General features: G+C 41.0%; 1 protein-coding gene across 2 annotated transcripts; it reads left to right on the forward strand.

The window, feature by feature from the left end:
- The first annotated feature begins 531 nt into the window (after positions 1 to 531).
- LOC124712882 lies at positions 532 to 15,932 on the forward strand. Of its 2 annotated transcripts, XM_047242905.1 has the most exons (4): positions 537 to 689; positions 8,911 to 9,136; positions 15,326 to 15,420; positions 15,721 to 15,932. In XM_047242905.1, the coding sequence occupies exons 2-4, from the start codon at positions 9,050 to 9,052 to the stop codon at positions 15,887 to 15,889; spliced, it is 351 nt and encodes a 116-aa protein (XP_047098861.1). In that variant the 5' UTR covers positions 537 to 689; positions 8,911 to 9,049; the 3' UTR covers positions 15,890 to 15,932. The 2 variants fall into 2 exon arrangements, with proteins under 2 accessions (XP_047098862.1, XP_047098861.1); XM_047242906.1 differs by lacking the exon at positions 8,911 to 9,136 and having other exon boundaries at positions 532 to 689.
- The last annotated feature ends 11,728 nt before the right edge of the window (positions 15,933 to 27,660 follow it).

The raw sequence follows: 27,660 nt of genomic DNA on the forward strand, positions 1-27,660 counted from the left end.
CTTAACAGCGATCGTACGCGTTAAATTTGTGCAAGTGGCCCTGTCTACACGGCAGAGGCTGGCGGAACCGCTGAATCAAGGGGAAACTTGCAAGCTCAAACATCCCGTGTAGAACGGGCTTAAAAATTAGTTATTCAAAATGCCTGTTCAACGTATATAATAATATTCTGAAATCCTGGTTGGTTGGAAGAATGGCGTATCTGCCGATTATATTTACATGCTTGCTGTTGGTTAGTTTACCATTGCAGACACCATTTTCGTCTCCTGATGTCATTCCTTTTATAAATGTATTTGTTTCCATGATTTATCCCTGTGCAAAATCTATTTTCGGATCCAACACCTGAGTTTCGTTTTCCTTATATTTAACTCTTGTCACAGTTCTAAGGCCGTGACCTGCACTATAACATTCATACCAGCCCATATGATTTCAAATTAAAGCTGTGAAACTATGTAGAGTTTGTGACGCCCTGTCTGAACGGTAGCTCACGATGCCAGTACAGCAAGCCACAATCTGTGGCAGGAGAGACGTAAACGTGTTTATCTTCAGTAACGAAAGACACTGATTTTGCCACCTGTAACTGACAGATTTGAAACTGAATTACTGAAAGATTGTGGCGCTATCAAGATAATGACGTTAGAGTAAGATGGATATGGGAAATACTTCTGAACCGCGTTCCATTCTTTCTGGGGTAAAAATACATATGTTATTTTATTTGCTGTTACGTATAACGCTACAGTTCCCCGACAAAACGCTCATAGCTAATGTACGTCGAAGTAGTGTAAATGTGAGAAGCCTACACTGGTAACCATATAAATGGTCACAGTTACTTGTACAACCTGTAGACAATATCCGAATTGTCTTCTCTTTGTGGCGGAGGTTTACAGCCTTTTCCGCCTTCACTAAGACCATATGTTTCTCGGTCGCCCTGAATCTCTCCCAGCTGGTTATTTATGATTGGTCACTTGTTTAACTAACCTGCCTCTCCCATTCTGTTCACATGTTTGTATTTTATGCATCCTCGCTCTGTTTTTTTCATTTATAAAGTGATATATGAAGTTGTTCTTGTTCTGTATGTTTTGTTTATGATCTATGAGGGCACGTCCTACAGCTTTCACCAAAAAACTTATCTCAGGCGACTCTATACCTTTTTTCGTCTTTATTTAATGTCCAAAATAAGTTTCCATATGTTAGAATAGGAGTTAATTTTGTCTCCTACCATGTCTTGCCATCTAGTGTTCTGTGTATTGCAGCATATAGCATTAGAAAGTCATGTAATTTAGTCGTGACATCATTTGCATATTCATAGCTAATATTAACAGTTTGCATATTAATTGTAACTGGTGATTGGCTGTTGTGTACTCTCCTCGTACTTTGTTGTAATTAGTTGAATACAGTACCTGGAAATCGTTAATAAATGAAGATGGTACACCTCAACATGAAAGACCCTTTTCTGACAAAATAGACAGTTATGGATTTTCCAGGAGCGTTGTCTATAATACGCTGGCTGACAAGTTCTGGACATCTAACTGCCGTATCACTTTTCTCCAATAAAAAATGCTTTACGTTTAAATGTTTTGTGCAGTGACGGAATTCAGGATTCTGTGTGGGTCTCACTGTTCCTCTATTATCAACCTTGAGGACAGGAACTACTGTCAGCTTTCACCATCCTTAAGTCTGCACAGTTAAATTATTGCCTTAACAATGCCTTTTGCAGTGACTTACTTTGGTTCAGAGGCAGCAGGAGATTCATTACCTGTCTTTGGCTGAGCTGGGAGGTAGGTCCGCTATAAGTGTAATAAAGGATATCGGATGTTGATCTTTTATGTTGCATCCTCCAAAGTATCCATCACTGTGGGAATTTAATATGTCATTGCATGAATCTTAACAATAATTCACATGTGCATACAGTATACTGGAATACTCATTTTAGCCTCACTACATCTTCTTTTAATGGTGAGTCAAGTCTTCAAAACAAAAATATCTCACTATAATTCAAATCAGGTCTTGCTCCAAGCATCAGGCTAAAGAAAATCACACTTTCCTGCGTTCCTTGTTTTTGCTTGTGACGTATCTCCTTCCTTTGCAGTAGGTTGAAACAGATTTTCACTCTTGAAAATTGAAATGCTCCAGAATCTTCCTTTTATAAGCTTGGTGATTTATCTTGACTGCACCATCATCAGATCAGTCCAAGGAAATACAGTATGATGCCAGACTCGTTGCAATCATGAATTCAGCTTTCAACTCCGCAGTGTAATTTCTGGCATCCTGCTGATCTTTGCCATAACTAAATGACTGCCTGTCTCTCTGCCATCAGTGGACCCTTCTGGTTGTTGCATATACACTGAGGTGACGAATGCTTTGGCTGCCTTTACACCACATGGACTGTCAAATTTTAGAAAGTCAGCGCGTTATAGAAATGTTTTGTACCCAAGATTGCATTCAGAACTGTTTTTTCGATTGTTATCTTCAGATCTAATTTCTTTGGTTGTACATGTTATTCCATTGTGTGTTCATTAATCTTGGGATGTTTTGCCAGGGTTTCGACTATGTCTCATCATGCCCTGGAGTGAGGAATATCCTCCCCGCTCCATCATCAATGGTATTTCACTGCATACCCAACCTACGCAATTCCTTGTTTGTACCTTCACCGTCCCTGTTCCCAGTTCCTTGTCTTATGACTCACATCCTTACAAATAGACCTAGATGTGAGACCTGGGTAATGTGGTATGAGTAATGAGCACACAATAGAACATGATATAGAACCAAAAAAGTTTCTAAAGATCTGGAGATGACAGTCTTACCTGTCAAATCCGGTACTAAACACCAGTTTTGAACTTGATCTGGGCTATAAAAGATTTCTTTAAAGTCCGTAAATTAATCTGAGCTGTTTGACTGGATGTCGTGTAGCTCTGTTGTCAACCCACCATGTTGTATGTGCTTCAACTAAATAGACCTCTTCACAGACTGTTTTCAGAACAGTTTTAGCACCTTCATGACTATCATTGCTTCAGTTAAGACTTCTTATTGTTTCCTCTGTTTACAGTCCTTTTCTCATAGCCCTTTGTTTTACAATAATTGCAAATGTTGCTTTTCCTTGATTAACCCATAACAAGTTTGTTTTTGCCATCTTGTTTTTGCTTCATTGTGGTTACCATTAGCACTTCTTCTGACATTTCTGTCACTGTTGGAATTCTTCATAAAATTCCTCTCAAACATACATAACTGGACTGTTAATTCATTGAATGTTCTCTTTTCATTCTTTGTTAGTAACATCCAAATTGACGGAAACATTTTGAACTCTCTTGTCAAAATATGCAAACTAACATCGGAAAAAATATTTACAGTTTATCTGGAAGTCCATTGTTCAACTCATGAAACAAACTTTTTAGTTTTTCTATATGAATTGAAACATCTTCACCTTGTGTGCAGCCAAAAGAGAGAAAGTTTGTACAAGTTACAAACAAATTATCTTTGGATGTGGCTTCAAACTGCAGCTTTAAGGCATCCTGTGTATTACTAGCTGTTTGTTTATGGCCTTTTGATACATGTGATCGCTAATTCCATTTGTTACTATACACTTTGCAAAACTAAATCAAACAATAGAAAGTTCAGGCTGGAATAAGAACAGTAAGTCCCTCTGCAAATATGCCAAGGGTCTTACTGAGGCCTTCACAGGTTGAAATTACCATCCCAGTCATGCCCAGAAACAGATCTCCCATGCCTTGCCTCACCAGTCATCCATTATTCCCCACATACTCACCGTCCAGCCACAAAGATGCACTTATTTTGTGACATTCTCCACCAGAATTTCGACTCTCTCTCAACCTACGCTGAAATGAATGTCCTCCTCATCCCACCCACAGTGGTATTATGCTGCCTACCCAATCTATACAATATACTTGTTCATCCCTACTCTCCCTCTGCTTCCACCCCTTGCCTCATAGCTCATGCCTCACCCAGATGCAGGACCCTTCCTATACATCCACCCACTACCACGTACTCCAGTCCTGTCACTGACATCTTCTTCCCATCAAGAGCAGGGCCACCTGTGATAGCAGCCTTACGGACTACCAACTTAGCTACAACCATTGTGCTGCATTCTACATGGACATGACAACTAGCAAGCTGTCTGTCCCCATGAATGGCCTTTGCCAGATGGTAGCCAAGAGAGAGCTGGAACACCCAGTTGCTGAATGACCATCCAACATGACGTGCTTCATTTTAATGACTGGTTTTACAGCCTGTGCCATCTGCGTTCTTCCCACCAACACCAGCTTTCCTGAACTGTGCGGGTGAGAACTCTCCGTACAACATATCCTTCGTTCCTGTAACACCCCCCCCCCCCCCCCGCCCCCTTAATCCACGTTTCTCCCTGTCCTCCATCTGCTATACCCTCCTCTGCTCTCACTCCAGTACTACATATGTCTTCTATCCCAGCAACCCACCTACATAGTCCTTTCCTCTTCTTTATCTCCCATCTCCCTCCCCCCCTTTTTTCCCTCCACCCCTCCCGATCCCAGATAGCCTCCTGATCTGTTCCTAGCAGTGCTACCCTGTCCCTGCCACATCCCTGTGTTCTCCCACAGGCAGCACATCATTGTCCTCCTCCCCACCCCAAGCATTTTCCTTAGCCCCACAACTCACCTCAGCTAGATGGCTGCTTGGATTATATTAAATTAGATTAGACTCAGTTTTCGTTCCATAGACTCAAAAATGAGATGATTCTTGTTAGTGTGGAACATGTCACACACAGTCTATCACAGTGCCAGGTGACAATGGCCTTCTATGTGTCAGTCGTATGAACATGTATGGTTTTCCTACTTCTGAAGAAAGACTTCGTCCAAGAGGTGAAGTATTTCTAGTATTCTCTTTATTGTGTCTTTGTGTGACTCAATGACTTTGGACAACCATTTACCTTATTATACGAATCCAACTGTTTTTTATACTTTTTGACTTATGTTTATCTTCTTCCAGTGACTGGAGCTTCACTGATTTCTTGTCAGTGACGTCCACAAAGCGCATTCTAGGTAATCCAAGTAGTCTCTTTACTTTCCTATTCCATGCAGTGTAGTCAGTTTCTCCAATTAGCAATTTAAGTACAGTATTCTTTGGCATGTTCTTTTCTGCAGAATTTTATCTCAGTATATAGTGTGTGATGAAAATTTACTTGTTGGATACAAATCTATTAATCCAAAACTCAGTTGGCAATGTTTTTAACCCTAGAACTCAGAGGACTGTATTCTAAACTGAGTTAACAACACGTTAACCTCAACTTCCTAGTGTATCAGGTCGCATGCTTAAAATTTCTCTTTTCGACAGTTAATTACACTAAAACAGTTCAGAAGTAGATTCTTGAACAACAGTTAAGTGAAACTAGGCTGTAACCTGTTAAATTTAATAGTGTGTAGATTAATTGAAGTTTGCAATTTTTTTTGCATGACCATTTTATTCTCAGTCATAGATTGTTTTGAAAACAATTAAATACAATACATGGAGATGCTTAATACATGGAGATCTTTTCTTAACAGTAAGTGTTTAACTTCCCAGTACTCTTATCTAGCAGTGTCATTTAGATATATACTGAACATAGTAGGTGAAAGGCTACACCCTTTTTGCACTCCTCTGATGATCTTCATTGATATTGTCTTCTCTTTCCCTGGATGTATTATAACTTGTGTGTGCTGATACAAACTCCATAGTAGACATACGCGTGCTAAATGCCTTGGATGAGTTCATTTCTTCCCTTTTAATCCAAAGCTTGCTGCTGCTTATTCTATTGAAAGTCTCTTTCGCAATGTGTGAATGCGGTAAGAGTATCCAGATTGTATTATTTTTGTTTTTCAGCGAATTGGCATACAGTAGTTACATTGTCGTTACAACATACTGCCTTTCTAAAGCCATTGCTCCATTAGGGGGGTGTCGACTATCTTTCTCATTCTGTTGTTAGTCATTCATGTGTAGAGTTTGTGAGAAGTAATTAAAAGGCTTATTCATTCCACAATAGTTATCACAGATAGTTTTTTTTTTTTTTTTTTTTTTTTTTTTTTTTTTTTTTTTTTTTTTTTAGAGAAATCACATCTGCAGAATATCCAGTTATACATTTCAGAGTCAGTACAAAATATGAGGAAAAATTTTAATTTAGTTTGTTGGAAGTTGTCAGCTTATGATTTTATGAAATTCCAGTCTGATGCTTCTATGTGAAGATGACTACATTGTCAGTTGTAATGTTTTGTAATATCCAAGTCATTACATGTATTATTACAAGAACTTGTGTAGTGTACACTGCACCAAATATTATCAGTAAATAAATGAACTCTGCTATCTTCTTTATCTGCTTAGAACTCTATGAGACACTAAATTTGTTTTTCTCTTCTAAGTTGATGAAAGCTGGTGAGAAAAATATAATTTCAGTGTAGATCACATGTTTTTGAATATGCGTCCTTAATTTTCTCATTTTTTCCAAATCATATTAAATTGGTATTTACTTGGTCAGCTTGTTGACATTGGACAGAAAAGTGCACTTTTTCAGGTTTCACCAGTACTTGTACACAAAAATTCTTTTACATCATTCACTTTTTGCACAGAAGAACAGGATGTGTGTGCACACACAAGGAAAGAAGATTAAATCGGGTTGAACAAGGAGGGGGCAAGAAATTGGTTGTGAATTTTTCAATGGATCAACTCTGCAATTACCCGAAGAACTCTGATTTTGAAGACAATTTCTCTCAAAATGGAGTCTACTCCCTAACACCATCTATAACACTGTGTATTTTGTTGAACTGCAGTGTCATACGGTACCAGGTGCCTCTTCTATGAGTCTTGAGGTGCATTGTCTTTAGTTTTTCAGCAGATAGTTGCAATTTTGTTCTTTCAGTTCTTGCTGGAGTTAGCCCATAGAAATACTGCACATTAAGTCTCTCTTGTGACATCCAGTTTTGATGGAAAGTGTCAGTTTCTTTCCCATTACAGAGAAAATGTTTTTTGAATTTTACACGACCATTCGATAGAGCTGTCCCAGATTTGTTTTATCAATATCTATTAACCAGGAGAGTAAAACATGAAGAAGAATTGTTACTCCAGCAGTGACAGAGGAGTGCTGCTGCACAATGCTAGCCATCAGCATGGGTCGTAGCAGTGCTGTCGCTGCTGGTGTACTGGTTATTCGTCATGTTTTACTGTCTCTGTTAATACATATCGATAAAATGAATAGCATACTGGACTAATTTGGGACCACTCTGTCAAATGGTCATGTGAAATTCTGCTTTAGAATACATTTTCTTTGTAATGGGAACCAAATTGAATCATTCCGTCAATGTGGGGTATAGCAAGAAAGATGTGATGAGCAGTACTTGTTTGGGCTGACTCCTCTACACTTGGCGAAAACAAAACTGCAAATATCTGCTGCAACACCAGAGAAAATGCACCTGACAACCCTTTGGTGAGACACCCTGTATATTAGTTGTTGTGTGGTCTTCAGTCTGAAGACTGGTTTGATACAGCTCTGATGCTGCTATATTGTGCTAGGATCATCACCTCCGAATAACTGCTGCAACCGATGATCAATTTGAATTTAGTTGCTGCACTTTTCCCTTGGTCTCTTCCAACAATTTTTACTCCCTGCACTTCCCTCCAATACTACATTGATGATTCTTTGACATCTCTCAATATCTGCTACCTCTCAATCCATTCTTAAAGTCAAGCCATGCCAAAAATTTGTTTTCTCCACAATTTTATTCAATACTTCCTCATTAGTTGTGATATCTGCCCATCTTCTGTAGCACCACATTTCAAAAGCTTATATTCTCCTCTTGCCTGAACTACTTAACCCACATTTCACCTCTGTACATGGGTACACTTCAGATAAGTACGTTTAGAAGAGAGTTCCCAATACTTAAATTTATATTCAGTGTAAACAACTTTCTCTCTTCTGGAAATGATTTTCTTGCTACTGCCAGTCTGCATTTGAAACCCTCTCTATTTTGACCATCATCATTTAATTACTTCCCAAAAAGCAAAACTCACCTGTAACTTGTAGCACCTACTTTCTTAATCGAACTCTATCTCGCCTGATTTGACTACATTCCATAACCCTTGCTTTGCTTTTGTTGGTAGTTGTCTTGTGTCCTCCTTTCAAGACACTGTCCATTCTGTTCGGCTGCTCTTCCAAGTTCTTTGCTGTCCCTGACTGAATTGAAATGTAATCAAATTCAGTTTTTATTTCTTTCCCTGAGCTTTAATTCATTATCCAAATTTTTCTTTGCCTTACTTCACTACTGTTCTGTGTACAGATTGAATAAAATCAAGGGTAGGCCACAAATCTGTCACACTCTCTCTTCAACCATTGCTTTCCTTTCATGCCCTTCAACTCTTGTAACTGCCACCCAGTTTCTATACACATTGTATGTAACCTTTCACTCCCTGTATTTTACCCCTGCTACCTTTAGAATTTCAAAGAATGTATTCCACTATCAAATGCTTTCTGTAAGTCTACATATGCTATCTTCTTCGATTAATTATAGGGTCAGTATTGCCAGGTGTTCCTCCATTTTTCCAGAATCCAAACTGATCTTCTTCGAGATAGGCTTCTACCAATTTTCCTAGTCTTAGAAATAATTCTGTTGTGACTCGCCGATCTTTCAAAGTGCCACCGCGCAGTTACGCGCGTCCTCTACATGTGGCGCTGTCTGCCAGCCATGGAGCAGCTGCCACCTAAGCGGCCAGCCAGCCAGCAGCCGCTAGACTTGGACTCAGTGCTGATTTGACTGTTACAGTGCACACATGTCTTACTTTGTTTACTTGATCTGTGACTTACATGTATTGTGTCATTCTGGAAATGTATTTGTTAAACTTGACGTTATTACAATTGGCGACAAGGTAGTGAATTTTTCTTTTTCGTCATTGACCCACAGGTTTCCATGGCTACTTTAGAGCAACTATTGCAAGGTCTCATTGAACAGCAAACGCTTCTCACATCTGCGATTCGTGATTTCGTCGCGGCATCCAATGCGGGCCGTCTCTTGTCGTTGACTGTACCTCCTTTTCCTCCTTATGACGAGACGGCGGAAGAATGGTCTGATTACGAAAAACGTCTTCGACAGCACTTCTTGGCATTTCATGTCGTGGACGACCAAACATGTAAGTCTCTGTTCCTTTCATGGATTTCACCTCAAATGTATTGGTTGTTGTCGCAATTGGCTCCTTTGAAAGATCCTGCGTCTTTGTCCTTTGCTGAAATGTGCTCACTTCTGTCCGTATATTTTCAAAAGCATACGCATGTAGTAGCCTCTCGTGTTGCCTTTTATCGTTGTCAAAAACAACCGAATCAATCCTATCGCGCTTGGGCTGCTGAACTTCATGGCCTCAGTCGAAAGTGTCAATTTGTTACTGACGTTCACAAAGAATCCTACGCCGATTCCATGGTACAGGATGCTATTATCCGGTTGGCACCCGACAAAGACGTTAGGCAACGTGCCCTTCAGTTGGCAAATCTGACTCTGGATGAAGTCCTATCCATCGCTCAGTCTTTTGAAATTTCTTGTGCCGCTGGAGCGCAAATAGAGGCAGGGGGTGACGTTGGGGACATACAACCTCTTTGCACTGTTGACGAAGCTTGCGGCGTGTCCCCCATAAACCCATAAACAAACCTCTAAGAAACTGCAGCAAAACCCACGGCAACTTCCTTCATGTCTGCAGTGTTTAACGAAACATTCACGGGAGGATTGTCCCCAACGTTGGGCCATGTGTTACAAATGCAAAAAGAAGGGTCATGTGTCATCCATTTGCAAATCCGACCGCATACCTGACGTTTATGAATGTGACACTGATTCTGCTTCTGTGTTGTCTGTCAATGGTACTTGTTCCCTTTCAGGGAAGTTATTCCTCACTGTCCAAATCCTTGGTCGGGATGTTTGCATGCAGGTGGATACTGGTTCTGCTGCCACTATCATCAATTCTCAGACATATCTTCAGTTGGGTTTTCCAATCCTATCACCTGTCACTAGGCAATTACGGACGTACATCAAACAGAAGATTTTTCTCTTGGGACAATTTAATGCTGCGGTATCTTACAAATCCTTCATTCGGACTGTTCCCATCTTTGTGGTCGACCATAGTAACCCGGAGAATCTTTTTGGTTTCGATGGCTTTCGTGCTTTTGGGTTCTCCATAGATGACTCTGTCAATATCGTCTCTGATGCTATTCCTTATGCTCAATTGGATTCCTTGTTGACGACATTTTCGTCCCTTTTTCCTCCTGGGTTAGGCCATGCAAACAACTTTGAAGCTCATATCACGCTCAAACCCAGTGCTCGGCCTAAGTTTTTTCGGGCTTGGCCCATTCCTGTGGCCCTTCGTGATCGGGTCAAATGGGAGCTGGATCGTCTCACTGCTTCGGGGGTCTTGCTTCCTGTCACTTCCAGTGAGTGGTCCTCTCCTGTTGTTGTCGTTGCTAAGCCCAATTGTGATATTTGTCTCTGTGGCGATTTCAAAGCCACTGTACAAGCTCAATGCCTCATCGACACTTACCCTATGCCCCGACCTGAAGAATTGTTCACTAAACTTGCTGGAGACCAGTATTTTTCTAAACTTGACCTGTCAGAAGCTTATCATCAACTTCCTCTCGACACTGCTTCCTGGCAGTTCCTGGTCCTTAACACGCCTTTCGGCCTCTATCAATACCAACGATTGCCATTCTAGGTTGCCAGTGGCCCTGCTCTCTTTCAGTGATTCTTGGAATAATTATTGTTCCCTGTTCCGGGGTGTATAAATTACATGGATGACATTGTTGTCACTGGCTCCACCACTGAAGAACATCTTTAGAATCTCCGCACCCTATTTCACGTCTTACAGACTGCTGGTCTTAAGTGTAATCTTCAGAAATCAAAATTTTTTCAGGCATCTTATCACGTACTTGGCGTTTCAACTCTCTCGGGATGGTATTCGTCCGCTTCAGCAAACTGTCGCTGCGATTGATGCCCTTCCTTGCCCTACATCTGTTAAGGAACTGCAGGCCTTCTTGGGGAAAATAGCTTACTATCACAGGTTTTTACCGTTTGCGGCTTCGGTGGCTCAGCTGTTGCATAAAAACATGCCCTTTCACTGGTCTGCGTCATGCAATGCGGCTTTCCAGAAATTGAAGACTAAGCTGAAACAGGCCCCGTGCCTGGCTACTTATCGACCTGGCCAACATCTTGTTCTTGCCACAGACGCCTCTCAATATGGGGTTGGTGCAGTACTTGCGCACCGTTTTTCTGACGGTTCTGAACAACCCACTGCTTATGCCTCCAAAACGCTCATGGATGACCAATGAAAATATTTTCAAATTGAAAAAGAAGTTTTGGCCATTATTTATACTCTTCGTAAGTTTGGTGTTTTCTCTATGGATCCAAATTTCATCTTGTTACAGATAACAAACCACTTGTTTCCTTGTTTCATCCATCAACGTCACTTCCAGACAAGGCTGCACACCGCCTCCAGCGTTGGGCTCTTTGCTTGTCTTGTTTCAATTATGAGATTCATTTCCGGCCGACAGCTCAACGTGCGAATGCTGATGCACTATCTTGCCTTCCCACGGGTCCTGATCTGGCATTCGATAGGGACAAACTTTTGTGTTTCCACCTGGATGTTGCCAAGCAGCGGGTTGTGGACGGGTTCCCCATCACCGGGGACCGACTGGCGGCTGCTACGGGTTCTGATCCTACCCTCTCCTGGGTTTTACACTGTATTCAGAAGGGTTGGCAAGATCGTCCGTCCACTAAGACTTCTGATCCTTTGCAGAACTACTACGCTTTGCATTACCGCCTCACGGCTAGGGATGGTGTTATCCTTCTTTCCACCGAAAATGCTTCGCCGTGTGTTGTGGTACCTGCGTCTTTGTGTGCTTCGGTCTTGCGCCTCCTTCACCGAGGGCACTGGGGTGTCTCTCGCACAAAATCTCTGGCGCGCCATCATGTGTACTGGCCCGGAACTGACTTTGAAATCGCACACATGGTCCCTGCCTGCAGCTCTTGTGCGTCACAGGCCGCCGCCCCGAAGTCATCTTTGTCGCCGTGGCCCTCGCCTGAGAAGCCCTGGGAGCATATTCATGCTGACTTCGCTGGACCTTTCTTAGGTACTTACTGGCTTCTCATTATTGACACCTACTCTAACTTTCCTTTCATTGTCCATTGCACGTCGCCTACCACTGCGGCAACCACCAATGCTCTGGCTTGCATTTTCTCTTTGGAAGGCCTTCCCTCTACTTTTGTTACTGATAATGGTCCGCAATTTGCCTCTTCTGATTTTGCGGATTTTTGTGCCCGTCACGGCATCATGCATTTCATGGCCCCTCCGTTCCATCCACAGTCAAACAGTGAGGCCGAACGACTGGTTTGCAGATTTAAGGCTCAGATGAGGAAACTCCTGGCTTCTTCTGCTGCTGATGATGATGTGCTTCTCCAATTTCTGGCTTCTTACCGTTTCATCCCCATGGGCAACCACAGCCTGGCTGAGCTCTTACATGGCCGACAGCCCCGCACGCTACTTCCTCTTCTGCGACCTTACACCTCACGGCCGCGGGTGCCTTCGCTTGGCCGGTTCACCACCGGCGACCTTGTATGGGTACGGGGATATGGCAGGCGGCCAAAATGGAGTCCTGGGCGCATCTTACGACATCATGGCTGACGCCTGTATGAAATCCAGATGGACACGGGTGTTGCAGTGCGTCATTCGGACCAGCTTCGGCCTCGTGTGCCGGCAATGCCTGTTCAGAAAGCCGCTACGCCACCTTCGGCTCTACCTGACGCTAGGGATCTTGGAATCTCTCATTACTCACAACGCAGTCCTCTCACCATCATCTCGGAGCCAGCACAGGAACTGACACCACCAGGAGACGTGCCCATGCAGGAACCAGGTGACCATCATCTGTCGGAGCATCTCTACTCGCCTCCTTCTCCTAGGGGTGCCGACACATCGCCCATGTCTTCTGTTGTAACAACCGGACTTGCCACAACGGGCAGATTGGGGCACGGGGCCCCAGCAGGTTCGACCCCCACGTCTCCTGTCATCTCGACCCATTATCATCGGGGACACTTCTGTCCGTACGGGAAGCCTCCTCCTCGACACTTTACGGCCAGTCAAACAACACCTATGGACGTTAGCAATCTACAGGCCACCTCCATCAAGACCAGTACAAAAAATTCAAAGGGGGGAAAAGTGTTGTGACTTACCCGATCTTTCAAAGTGCCGCCGCGCAGTTACGCGTGTTGTCTACATGCGGCGCTGTCTGCCAGCCATGCAGCAGCCGCGCCACCTAAGCGGCCAGCCAGCCAGCGGCTCCTAGTCTTGGACTCGGTGCTGATTTGACTGTTACAGTGCACACACGTCTTACTTTGTTTACTTGATCTGTGACTTACATGTATTGTGTCGTCCTTGAAATATATTTGTTAAACTTGACGTTATAACAAATTCATGTCAATATTTTGCAGCTGTGATGTATTAAACTAATGTTTGGTAATATTCACACCTGTCAGCTACTACTTTCTTTGGAATTGGAATTACTACATTATTTTGGAAGTCTGAGTGTTTGTCCCCAGTCTCGCATTTTGCACATGAAGTGGAATTATTTGGTTATGGCTGGTTGTGTTAAGAACATCAGTAATTCTGAGGGAATATCTACTACTCCAGGGGCCTTGTTTTGACTTGAGTTTTTCAGTGCTCTGTCAAATTCTTCTCGCAGTATCGTATCTCCTGTCTCATCTTCATCTAAGCCCTCTTCCCTTTCTATAATATTGCTTTCAAATTCATTTCCCGTGTGTAGACACATTATATACTCCTTCCATCTTTCAGCTTTCTCTCCTTTGCTTAGAACTTGTTTTCCACAAGGTCTCAGTATTCATATGGGTATTTGTCTTTTCTCCAAACCAAGCAAAGGGGCGCGTTTGTAGCACACTAGACCTGCATTTTGGAAGACGACAGTTCAAATCCATGTCCCACGATCCATTTCCCCGAATGACTCCAGGCAAATGGTAAGATGGGTTCTTTGAAAGGGCATGGCTAATTTCCTCCTTCATCCTTGAAACAATCGGAACTTGTGCTCTGTCTGTAATGACCTCAATGTTAATGAAGCATTTAACACTGATCTTCCCTCCTTTCCTCCAAAAGCCTCTTTCATTTTCCTGTGGGTGGTATCTGTCTTTTCCCTTGTTATACAGGGTTTTTCTGTAGAAGCATGCAAAAATTTAATGAAACATAGAGGATGCTCCACTGAACAATTTGAGGTAGGGAACCTGGAGTTGGAGAAGCCAGATTAAGAAAAAATCACATTATTGTGTACTTTTTTATTTACGTTTGTTACAGTTAACAAAGTTGACCACCCAGTAGCACAAAATGTGGCTGAGCATAACACGCTAAATTTTAATGGCTTCTTCACACTCCAGGCCATGTGGATCTTTCCCTTCACCACCAGCTTCTCTGAACTACACAGATAAGAGTTGTCTTTGCAACACACCCTTCACTGCCATAATTGTCCTGGCGTCAATCCCTGGTAACCCCCTGTCCCCACAGTCTCCCCTTGGCCTGTTGTGTTACCCCCCTCTCTATTCATGTCCCTATGTTACCTGCTGCTCCACTCTAGCTCCGACAACCATTCATCTCATGCCTAGCCTGTACACTCCCCCCCTGGTCTCATATTTGTAGTTGGCAAATCAACAGCTTTTAAACAAAGGTATTACTTTTGAATGCTTAACACTTTTGAGAAACACTTCTTCACTGAATGATATTTTAATATTGCCCTCCAAGTGCATTCGTGTATGTGGAGCAGTTGCAATTACAGTTGATTCTAAGTGTTTGATTTGTACATACTGAGATTATGGATATGTATCCTAATACCTTTAACACCTCATGTCAGTTTGTTGGAACTGTTTTAATGTTAATAGTATGCTTTAACATTTAAAATTTTCTTATTTAAGTTCAAATATAAAATGTGTCATGCATTTTTAATAGTAATTATTTACATAACTTGGCCACTCTTTGTCTTCAACAGTCCTACTTAAGTTTTTATACCTTTGACTATTATTTTTTGATCTTTGCATCTAGTCACAGCTTCAAATTTTACTATTCTCAATACCGAACTGAACTTTTTGCCAAACTGTTATGGTAAGCACTTTTTCCTTCACTCTTTCCTTTCAGTAGCCCTTGCTGTAACCTATAAATACAGGATATGTGAATGTTACCCTTTGAGAACTGTACATTTTTAAAGGACAGCAAGAATGTTCAATTCCTTTGATGTATTTCCTTGTCTATTTTAATGTGAGTTCCGTTCTAAAGTCTATATATAATCTTTTACAGATCAGAAGTGCAGAAGACTCTATAAAGTTTGGTTTTTACAGAATAGAAGCTCTGGAAAGGAACCTCAGAAGTAGGCATCTTTCATCTGATGAAAGGTACTTGGTTTTTACATTTTGCTTAGTTGGCATACAATGATATGAATGGTGGTGTTTTTCAAATTCTCATAGTTCACATGTTTGCATGTTTCTAGATAGTAGTATGTTTCTTAAGAATACTTTGACACAAAGGCCATGTTTGTATAGTTTTGCTGCACTCTGGTTACTTTTTCAGGTTATCTGTTCTACATGTTACCTCCCGTGTATCTTTCTACTGTGATTTTGTGACAAAATACAATTAATGCCAGTGTGTTTCCATAATATTATCTACTCATAACAAGTGAAACCCTTTTGTTGCAGGCAGCGTATTGAAGGAGAGCTTGAAGAAGTGAAAGAAGAACTAAAAAGGAATCAGCATGAATTAAAGCATCTTCAGAAAGAAAATACAAAATCATTTGCTATGGCTGCAATTTTAATGTTCCTGTGTTTCTTAGTATTTGGTGTATACAAAATGTTACAGAATAAGTAATAGATAACACACCATTGTTCAAGAATAGAATTTTCAATTTTAATATTTTTATTACTGATCTCAAATCCTGTAATGTATAAACTAATATTTCAGACAGTGATATTTACTTATTCATTATGTTCTTGTATGTGATGGTGACAAAATTTATCATCTTATACTGGGTGACCCAAAAAGGATGGTCGGATTTGAACTGCGTAGTACCATTGAAAGGTGAGGAGGGGGGACCACTGCCGGCCGTCTGCAAGTCGGCCATTACACCCAGTTTGCCACGAGATGGCGCAGTGGACGGTCAAGCATCGTGTTTTTGCTGTGGAACAGTTTTTCAGAAATGATGAATCGTTTATTACTGTGCAACGATTGTTTCGACAACGTTTTGGTGTAGCGCGTGATGGACCCATTCCAGATCGCAGATCCATATCACGTTGGGTGACTGCATTCCGGACAACAGGGTCTGTCAAAAATTGTAAATCTACAGGGCGTACACGTACGGCAGTTACTCCACAGAACATTGATGATGATAGAGCGTTAGTGCTGCAAAGCCCGCGTCGTTCCACTAGGCGTCGTGCTCAAACTTCAGGCCTCAGCCGTAGTTCGTTGCAGCGTATTTTAAGCCGTGAGTTACAGTTTCACCCATACAAAATTATGATCATGCAAAAGCTGTATGATCGTGATTTTGAGCAGCGAAGACGATTTTGTGAATCAATGCTTGACATTTTGTACTCTAATAATGATGTTGTGCTTCTTATGTCAGATGAAGCCCATTTCCATTTAGACGGCTATGTCAATAAACAAAACTGCAGGTATTGGGCAGCAGATAATCCCAGAGAATTGCACCAAAAGCCTCTTCATAGTGCTAAGGTAACAGTCTGGTGTGGAATTTCAAGATTGGGGATTGTTGGTTCTTATTTTTTTGAGGAGAACAACGCTACAGTCACAGTGAACTCGAAACGTTACGTTAACATGCTACGTAGCTTTTTGGTGCCGAAACTGCGAGAGTTACATGTAAATCGAGATCGAATTTAGTTTCAACAGGACGGGGCCACGACCCACACAGCCAATGACTCCATGTGTGTTTTAAGGCGGATGTTCCCCCACCACATCATCTCGCGTTTTGGAGATGTCCACTGGCCCGCGAGATCACCTGACCTCTCAGCCTGTAAAGAAGCCCCGAAACTTAATTGATCTGAAGGAGGCAATCAGTGCGGAAATTATGGCAATTCAAGAAGAAACAGTAGTGAAAGTGATGGAAAATTTCGAGGAAAGACTTGTGGAATGTATCACCGAGGAAGGACACCATCTTCCGGAAGTCATTTTCCGTACATGATTTTTTGTGGTTAGTTCTTGTAATTGGGTGCCTGGGAGCATTTAGTTACGTAATTGAATAAAATCAATTTGTAAAACTGATGGAGTTATAGTTATTTAAAATGTGACCATCCTTTTTGGGCCACCCTGTATTATGGAGCATCAAATTAAGAAACCAGTCTCAAAATACACTATACCTGACTTGGAAGAACACAGTTCAAATCTATAGCTACATTCATACTCCTGAAACGACTGCTTAAATGCCTGTAGGTGCACAGTAATTTTTCTAACCATGTCTTTGCAAACCCTATGGCAGTGACATGTAGGATGCAGCAGTAGTAGTAGTAGTAGTAGTAGTAGTAGTAGTAGTAGTACATTCCTAGATTCTCACTGAAACTGGTTCTTGAAATTTTATTAAGTAGGCTCTTGGCACTCATCTCAGGTCTTAGGCCAACTGATTTTTGGAGGTTTTTTTGACTTTTCATAACTTTGAGGGGCTAGCATTGTCAAAGGTTACCCTCCATTGCTGGTGCTGCTAAACAACTGTCAGCTGCTGGAATCCCAGCTTGGTGATTCTTCTGAAAAACGTGGAATTCTCAGTGAATTATATTTTACCTCGAAAAATTTCAGGAATTTCATAAAATCTCAGGGAAATCTGTTTTTAACCTAGCATTGAAATCTAATTTTATTGAGTTTTATAAATCACAAATTTCAAAATACTTGATAGCACATTTTGAAATAACTATATGAATATTATTCCATTTAAATCACTGGTGTTTCAAAACTGCAGTTGAACTGCTGCTTATGGGTAGTACATCTCATCTCAGCTGCGAGGAAAGAATGGTTACTATTATGGCATGCCCCTCCCCTCTCCACTCACAATTAATTTATCACAAGTTTCTTGATATCAACTTCCTCCTCACACTTGGAATTCTCAGAGTATTATTATTTATTTTTTTCCAATTTGAGTAACCATCTGAATCCTTAGGCGGGTGGGCACCAACAAAAAACACGACAAGAAGTGGTCATGGAGACCTCGGCAATTTCATTTATAAGTTGGCTTTTGTGGGATAATTGGTGTCTGACTGTCAGTTCAGGTTTTCCAGCACTTTAGTGAGACACTCATATGGATCAAAGAAACCTGTTGCTATTCATGATGCCTTTTGTTGTAGACATTGAGTATCCCCTATTAGACCTGTTTGGTATGGGTTCCACATGCTTGAGCAGTGTTCTAGTATTGGTTGCATGAGTCTCGTAAACAGTCTCATTTGTGAACTGAATGGATTTTCTCAGCATAATTCCAATAAACTCAGGTTTACCAACTGCTTTATCTATGACTGAGCTCATAAGAATCATTGTTCTATGCCCGCCACTAATCGTTACACCCAGGTATTTCACACATCCTTCCTAATGTAGGTCTTATATTGGTACCTAAAACAGTTAACATAATTTCCGAAATTGTTAGATAAAAACTGGACATGGCTTGTTCCCTTTGTCATCCTTTTTTTTTATCAAAGCTTGTATTTAATGAAATCATAATAATTTGGACATAAACCTTAGTCTTCCTTTTGATGAGCACAGCAACAAGGAGTGGCTAGTGTTGTAAATGGCTAATCATTCTTGAGTATCTTGTGAGTGTAGCATATGATAAATTAGAATTTGTTGTATTTGGCCATACCACTAAATAAGATGCCTGCATGCAGAGCACTTTTCATACTCCCTTCATTTGTTTGTGCAAATTTTACTTACTTTTGTACACGTTTGTTTCCTGTTTGTCAACATGCACGGCTTTTACTAATTTATAGTTAAACAAGCAGGGAACAAAGTTAGTCCACAAAACATGAATGAGCTAGGCTGGCACGAGTGAACGGACTTGGTGGTGGAAGAATACCAGGAAGTCTTGTAAGTCCTTGCAAAGTCATTATCAGTGCAGTGATTAATAGCCCATATAGCAACCTGTAGGCCAATGCAGAGAGATCTACCAGGTTCCAGTACCGTGCCACAAGGATTATGCCAACAGTCTTCATTCAGCGAACGATTTGTTAGTGGAGGTCCTGGCCGCTGCTCATAAAGGCATTTTGATCTCTTAAGGGTGAGTTGCCACAAGTGCCATTTCTGACAACATCTTTGACTCAATAACATCGATATCTTATGGTGAGATACAAGACATATCTTTATTTTGTTCTCCTCCTGTGAAGACGACACACACCGACAACAGTACACAATGTAAACAATTACTATGAATCTCAGTACCCTATGTTTTCTGGCAATGTTTGTTGTTAGAAATACTGAGTTCACTGTGGTCTGAAGTCCATGTTACTCTGTAGCTCCCTCTATAACATGCTGGGTAAGTCATTTCATAAGTCAAGGGAAGGCAATAGTGTATGACCAACAGGACACTACATAGTAAAGCACTGTAGTGTTCAAACCAGTCTTTGGATTGATGATAAATTTACCTATTCTTTACCCCATATGTAGGGAAGCAGCCTACTCACGCTGTAATAAATTCACATCAGTTTCCGTTGTGTGCCAGCCAGTCTGCTGTAACTAGCTCTGACGTCATAAATGTTGCGCAATACCTTAAAAATCAAGCAAATGAACTAAAACTTTTCTAGTATATCAGAAATAATACTAAATTAATGTGTGTTAAATATCAGTTCGATAACTTCAGCCATTTCCGAGATTTGGACGTTTTTCTGGAAAAATCATTGGCGCAACAGAAAAGAGCTAGAGACTTCAAAATTTATATTTAGATTCATCTTTCATAATGATTTAATAAAAACAGTACTTTGGATTTCACAAATTAAGACTTTAGTGGAAATTCATGATTTTCTGGTTTTCGTCTCTAAACTGAAGGGAGCAAGATAGATTAAGTAGGCTAGTAAATAAGGCTAGGATGTTTAGATTTAAATAGGTTGGAGGTCCGCTATGATTATGAAGATGTGTAAAGTTTCTTTTTAATACCTATAAAATTATAGCGATAGCGGATCTCAAAAGGGACAGTTCAGAGCTCATCTGCTGCGTGCAGTGTAATTTAATTAATTCTCTCGCTCAAAGTATTTAACTTAGCCACGTCAAAATTTTATTATCAATACTTACCTGCGTGCTGAATGCACGTTTAAATTAAGAGCTTCTTCGGCCATCAGCCAAAGAAGCTATAAATTATTATGTAACTTGAAGTGGTGCGTTACTAGCCCAGCGGCTAGTCGAGAGAGCCGGAAAGATCAGGCGTTCCCTTCGCCGTCCGCACCGCGGCTTTATATATAAGAACACTGCGCGAGGAAGCAAGGCCCCAGTTCTCTCCAGACGCTGAATGACACGCCATCTGTGTCGGTAGTCGCGTCGCATCAGTGTATCTGCTACAAACAGCCTCGGGTGCCGTATTAAGTTACTAGAGATATGCGGAACCATGAAAACATTTCATGTGAAGTGTTAATTCTGGGGTGATTTTCATTATCTAGCTTCAGTTTGCGTACTGTCGTATTTTCACGTGCCGTCGCGGGACAGACATTCTACCAAATATTTAGCGTGGCGTTTGATGAAATATTTTCATCAAATTATGGCGAGCATTCTTTTTAACATTTGATTCGGACATTTATAGTTGCATCAGCGCCTTAGTTAGGTTGTAGGGATACTTGTGGTTTTTATTAGTGAATTTCAGAATATACTCAACTATTTTGGAAAACCGTTTTTGATTAGAAATCCCGGACAATCTCCTAATTCCTCAGAGCTATAAGCTGCAGCTATAAGAACATTCTCAGGTAAAGTGGGCACTAGGATATCTATTTACTGGCTCCAAGTTTTATTAAATCACTTTCTGGGGGTCACGGAGTAAATAGAGAGCCAGTGTTGAGAACGGCAAAAGACAGCAATAACAACATTCTAAAAGCTAGAAACTGATTCTACATGCAAGCATATATCCAACAATTAATTAGATTATTTCTACAAACTCTCATCCGCCGCCCCACACATACTTATACAGACAAATATCCATAGACATTAGAATTTTGTGAGAAAGCTTGTAGTAGGGCTATTTTTTGTCAATTGAGGTCTGCTACTAAAGATAATCAAGGTCTTCCAGCAGAATTTAGCAAATATACGTAACACATAGTTAGTGATTCACTCTTTTGGTATTGTAGGGGAAAGGAACAAAGTGAAAGAAAAAATTTGAATTTTTAACCAACAGAAAATTCATTCAAAAGAGGACATAAACCTTTCAGCAACAGATGTAGTGGAACAGTGAACAAGTGTGTAGAAAATCTTATGCACCAAAGACAGAAACCATTTAACCTGTTAACCTCTGTGACTTGTCTCTGTGCCTGCAGTGCTTTCCTCAGTCATTTTTTTCCTTTTAGTATAGATATGGATGAAACATAATGTAGTCCAAAGTTTCCATATTTTATTGCTACACGGTACAAAAAAACTAAAACCTCACTTTATGTATAGTCTTCCACCCTGTTTACATTTTATGTCCAAGTAGATGGGAGCTATTTTATTCCAGTGTAACAATAACAGAATAGGAAAGTGCGAGACCAATTTTGCAAATTGTATATGATTATTGAAACATTTCTTTGCATCATTTATTAAGGATATTGATTTGCATGACTTGTTCTGTACTTGCCTACAACAGCCTAAATGAACACACATTTTCCTTCTGTTGAAAGTCAGTGGCAGTACATTTCAAAATGTAAGATCTTTTCAGCTTAATACAAACTATAGCAGAACATATATCAAGAATTTTTTTAACAAAATTAAACCAAGATAAAATGCTACAGCTATGCCCAAATGTAATGTACATATAAGCAGTCATCAGTCATTAATTTAACCTTAAACTTTACTGCCGCCTTACTCTGACAGCATCCGTAAAATTCTAGTTGCATAACCTTTTTACAATTTTTTTGAAAATATAATGTAACTGTACAGATAAGAAAATCTACTCACCATGTGGTGGCAGGAGAATACACATATAAAAGGTATTAAAATATGCAAGCTTTTGGAGCCAGTGGCGTGTTCTGGCAGAAGGGGGGAGGAAGAAGGGTGAAGGAAAATGACCAGGTTTAGGAAACAGGTTAGAATTCAGAAAAGTTGCCCACAACCCCAGATCTGCAGACTTACTGAATAGAATGAGAATGAAAGACTGGAATTCCTAATTCCTAACTGAAACCATATAGTTGTGCAGAATTCAATACAACTTTAGTCTCCATGCCCGATGTGAATTGCCAGTTTAGTTTCATGATACATAGAACAAACAAAATTTAAAATCAATTCTGTGTGGTTTGGATTCAACAAATCCTTGGTACAATTCTAAAGGTATGTGGCAAAAGATGTCTATACACAGATCATGCAGTTGCCATAAATTATTGGCTGGTAGTTTGTAGGTGCAAAGTTAGCGCCCAATACACTACCAGATGTGCTCCATAATGTTCAGATTAGGAATTGTGGTGAACAAGAGATCGATGTGAGTTCACTACCATGCTCCACAAATCACTGTAGTACAATTAAAGCTTGAGAAGCATATGGTTACCTTATGGGAATACGCCATCATTGGACATCAAACATGAAAGGATGCAGGTTATCTGCAATGATGTTCATGTTCCACAGTTGTCATCGTGCTTTCAACAACTACCACATGTCCCATGGAAGGCCAGGTGAATGTCCCTCATAGAGTAATGCTGGCCCCCACCCGCCTGAACCTATGGCGCAGTGCACGTCTCAAGCAGCAGTTCACCTAGGCGATGGAGAATCCAGACACACTTGTCAACTTTCAAGAAACGTGACTATGTGCCCTGTTTCCACAGATCAATCTTGATGATACTGTGTCCACTGCAATCATAATTAGTGATGTCAACAGGTTGACATGGTAACAAGTAGGGATTGTCTACTGTGGGGCCTCACATTCCACAGTGTGTACTGAAGCTTGCTGTGAAAACACTTGTACCATCACCAGCGCTGTACTCGGTCGTATCTGCCACAGGGCGCCACCTACCCTGCTCTCCACAGTAGGCAAGCCTCAGATGCCTATGTTCTCAGGTGCAGTTTGGACATCCAACAACTTCTTACCTAACAGTAGTTTCACCATTCTCCAATGCTAAAGTGGCAAGCCCTCCTCATCACCAGAATGATTCCAAATTTGTTGCTGTTCCAATAACATACTTTCCTCACCATGTCACGTGCCCACAGTGTTACCAGATATCTTTCAATTGCAGGGTGAGCAATGGTCATAGGGTTCGGCTCATCAGTGCAATTGCATTCAATAAGATTACAAGATCAGACCATTGGATTTGAAAAGATGCATCAGTCCACATATCACCTCCCACTTCTTTCATAGTCACTAGATTAACATGTTAACTGCTTTGCTGCTCGTAGACATAGTAGAGCCCAGACATCTGACACCTTGTGCACAATGGTGGCAACAAGTTCCACTCTTGTTTGTCCTTGAATGGTGTGTTTGTAACATGTAATCCATTCAGTCACCTATGCCTTGCTGATCGAACATACTGAAGATGAATGTCGCCTATATGTGCAATCTTGGATTGGCGAGGTATTGTCAGTTACACCCTGGTGGCAGTAGTAATTTCTTACAGTTCATCTTGCTGTATTTTACATTAATTTTTATTTCTTGTTGAGTTGACACCAGTGTAGAGTGAGCTTGCACACAGTATAAAGTTGACTGCTAATTATGTTTTGTTTGAGCAGTTAGTTTTGCTTTGTTATATAGTACAAGCATAAATGGTTTTAGCTCAAACCAGTCAGATGTCAGGCTACTGTAAACATCAATAGAGGAATGGTTTCACAGATGAATTACTGAGGATATTGGAAGAATCACATTTTGATACAGATGATTCAGAATTATCAGAATTTTCTGACGAATAAGATGCACCTGCAGATACAATTGATAGCAAATGTATAGAGCAACAGATATCGAAACACTGAATTAAGCGAGTTTGGCGGTCATGAGGGCAATGTGTGAAGCTTTCAGCGACTACTGTAGCAAAATTTCATCAAAGAAACACACACAAAACCCAAAGAAATTCTGTTGATATGTAAAAGTACCTAAGTTGGTGCCAAAACAGTAATGGATGGGACAGGGATTGAGACAGATTAGTAAAGCAAAAGCAGAAACAATGAGCTCAGTTTCCAAATGGTGCTCTAGAAATTAAAATCCAGGGGTATTGCAACAATTTAATTCTGGCACCACTGCAAAGATGAGTGATGTGGAGTTAGTGGTGATGAGAAACAGCAGAAATTGCTAAAACAAAACAAAACTGCAGCGCCAAAGGAATGTGAATGAGATTTGATCCTGAATTTGTGACAGAGTTAGCCCCTCTTAACTGTAATCCGTTGCAGATTCCTGAAACAAAAAACTGTACCCAGTAATTGGAAGAATCACTGTCTGAAAAAAGGCACAAATATTCAGTCAGATCTTGATAAGATTTCAAAGTGGTGCAAAGATTGGAAACTTGCTTTCAATGTTCAAAAATGTTGTGCACTTCACAAAATGAAAAATATAGTATCCTAAAACAAGATTATCGAGTCACAGATGGAATTGGTGAAAGCATACAAATACCTGGATGTAACACTTCGTAAGTGTGACATGGAATGATGACATAGACTCAGTTGTAGATAAAGCAGGTGGCAGACTTCTGTTTATCAGTTAAATACTAGGGAAAGGCAATCAGTCTGGTAAGGAGACTGCTTATCAATCACTTACGCAACCCATCCTAGAATGTTGCTCAAATACCAAACAGGACTCACAGGGTACACTGAACATATACAGAAAAGTACAGTGTGAATGGTCACAGTTTTGTTTGACTTGTGGGAGTGACAGAGATGCTGAAGAAACTGAACTGGCAGACACTTGAAGATAAATGCAAAATATCCCAAGAAGGAATACTTACAAAATTTCAAGAACATACTTTAGGTGATGACTCTGGGCGTAAACTACAACCCCCTACCTGTCACTCTCAAAGGGATCATGTTGACAAGATTAGGTTAAAAATTCTTCTTATGCTTCTTGTACAAATGGAACAAGAAGCAGCCCTAGCAACTGGTACAATGGGAAGTAACCTCTGCCATGCACTTTATAGTAGCTACCGGAGTATGGACATAGATGGTGATATCACCAGTTTTGCTAGTATTGGTGATTACAATGGGCCGTAAGAATAAAGTGAAGCAAATGCGTTTCCTTCGAATTTCGAAGCTAAAACTTTGGAATTCATGAATAAAATGTGAAGCAAGAGCTTTTGCTTGCAGGAAGAAAAAGAACAATGAAAGCTTTTGCTTTCCCCTTGAGCTCTTGCTTCGGTGTTAGATGAACTGTAAGAATAAAGAGAAGCGCTGACTTCATTCTGGAAGCAATTGCTTGTGAAACTTGAAGGCTGGTCAGTAGCAGGCTCAAATTTGCAGAGTGCAGATATGGCTCAAATACCAGCATGTTTATGCCGCGAAAAATGCTACAGACCACGTCGATGTCCACCTGGAGAGCACTGTAAAACTCTTGTATCGTTTCAACAAAGAAAATGTTAAGTGAATTGAAAAGAATTTTCTGACAGACAGGGGAAAGAAGAGGTGGAGCACTATCGTCGGAACAGAAGGTGAAGATTTTCCTTCGGTTTGTAGCTGACCTAGGACTCCAGTCTGGAATAGCAGCAGAAGAAACAGGAATTAATCAAACTACAGTCAGTAAAACAGTGAGTAGTGTTTCTACACTACTGGCCATTAAAATTGCTACACAACAAAGATACGTGCTACAGACACGAAATTTAACCGACAGGAAGAAGATGCTGTGATATGCAAATGTTAGCTTTTCAGAGCATTCACACAAGGTTGGCACCGGTGGTGACACCTACAATGTGCTGACATGAGGAAAGTTTCCAACCGATTTCTCATACACAAACAGCAACTGACCGGCGTTGCCTGGTGAAACGTCGTCGTGATGTCTCGTGTAAGGAGAAGAAATGCGTACCATCACATTTCCGACTTTGATAAAGGTCGGTATGTAGTTTATTGTATCACGACATTGCTGCTCGCGTTGGTCGAGATCCAATGACTGTTAGCCGAATATGGAATCAGTGGGATCAGGAAGGTAATACAGAACGCCGTGCTGGATCCCAACAGCCTCATATCACTAGCACTCAAGATGACAGGCATCTTATCCGCATGGCTGTAATGGATCGTGCAGCCACGTCTCGATCCCTGAGTCAACAAATTGGGACGTTTGCAAGACAACAACCATCTGCACGAACAGTTCGACGACGTTTGCAGCAGCACGGACTATCAGCTTGGAGACCATGGCTGCGGTTACCCTTGACGCTGCATCACAGACAGGAGCGCCTGCAATGGTGTACTCAACGACGAACCTGGGTGCACGAATGGCAAAACATAATTTTTTCGGATGAATCCAGGTTCTGTTTACAGCATCATGATGGTCGCATCCGTGTTTGGCGACATCGCAGTGAATGTACATTGTAAGCGTGTATTCATCATCGCCATACTAGTGTATCACCCGGCGTGATAGTATGGGGTGCCATTGGTTAAACATCTCTGTCACCTCTTTTTCGCATTGAAGGTACTTTGAACAGTGGACGTTACATTTCAGATGTGTTATGACCCCTGGCTCTACCCTTCATTCGATCCCTGGATACTGAAAATGTTCGACTGCTGCCCTGACCAACACATTCTCCAGATCTCTCACCAACTGAAAACGTCTGGTCAATGGTGGCCGAGCAACTGACTCGTCACAATACGCCAGTCACTACGCTTGATGAACTGTGGTATCGTGTTGAAGCTGCATGGGCAGCCATACCTGTACACACCATCCAAGCTCTGTTTGACTCAATGCCCAGGCGTATCAAGGCCGTTATTGTGGCCAGAGTTGGTTGTTCTGGGTACTGATTGCTCAGGACCTATGCACCCAAATTGCATGTAAATGTAATCACATGTTAGTTCTAGTATAATATATTTGGCCAATGAATACACATTTATCATCTGCATTTCTTCTTGGTGTAGCATTTTTAATGGCCAGTAGTGTAAAAAGATAATGTAAAAAGCTAATTTGTGGATCAAGTTTCCGTCGCCAACGCATAATGTTACTGCGGCTAAAAATGACTGGCTACAAAAATACAAATTTCCAAGTGCTATTAGTGTAATTGACTGTACACACGTGATAATTCCAAAACCTGTGCGATTTGGCGACAAATATATCAACATAAAGGGTTTTGCTAGTATAAATGTGCAGGCTGCATGCAACGTGAAGGGACAGTTCACTAGTGTTTAGGCTAGCTGGCCCTGGTCATTACATGACAATCAGATGTGGAGAAATTCAAGTTTCTGGAAAGTGCTTAGCGAATGTAAGAACACTGTTCTTTTGAGTGATGAAGGGTATGGCCTAGAGCCCTGGTTGATGACCCCGTTTTGTAATCCAACTGAGGACAGTCACAAGTTATTCAATAACCTTTTAAAAAAAGGAG

Source organism: Schistocerca piceifrons, chromosome 1 (genome assembly GCF_021461385.2).
Source record: "Schistocerca piceifrons isolate TAMUIC-IGC-003096 chromosome 1, iqSchPice1.1, whole genome shotgun sequence".
NCBI classification, from domain to species: Eukaryota; Metazoa; Arthropoda; class Insecta; order Orthoptera; family Acrididae; genus Schistocerca; species Schistocerca piceifrons.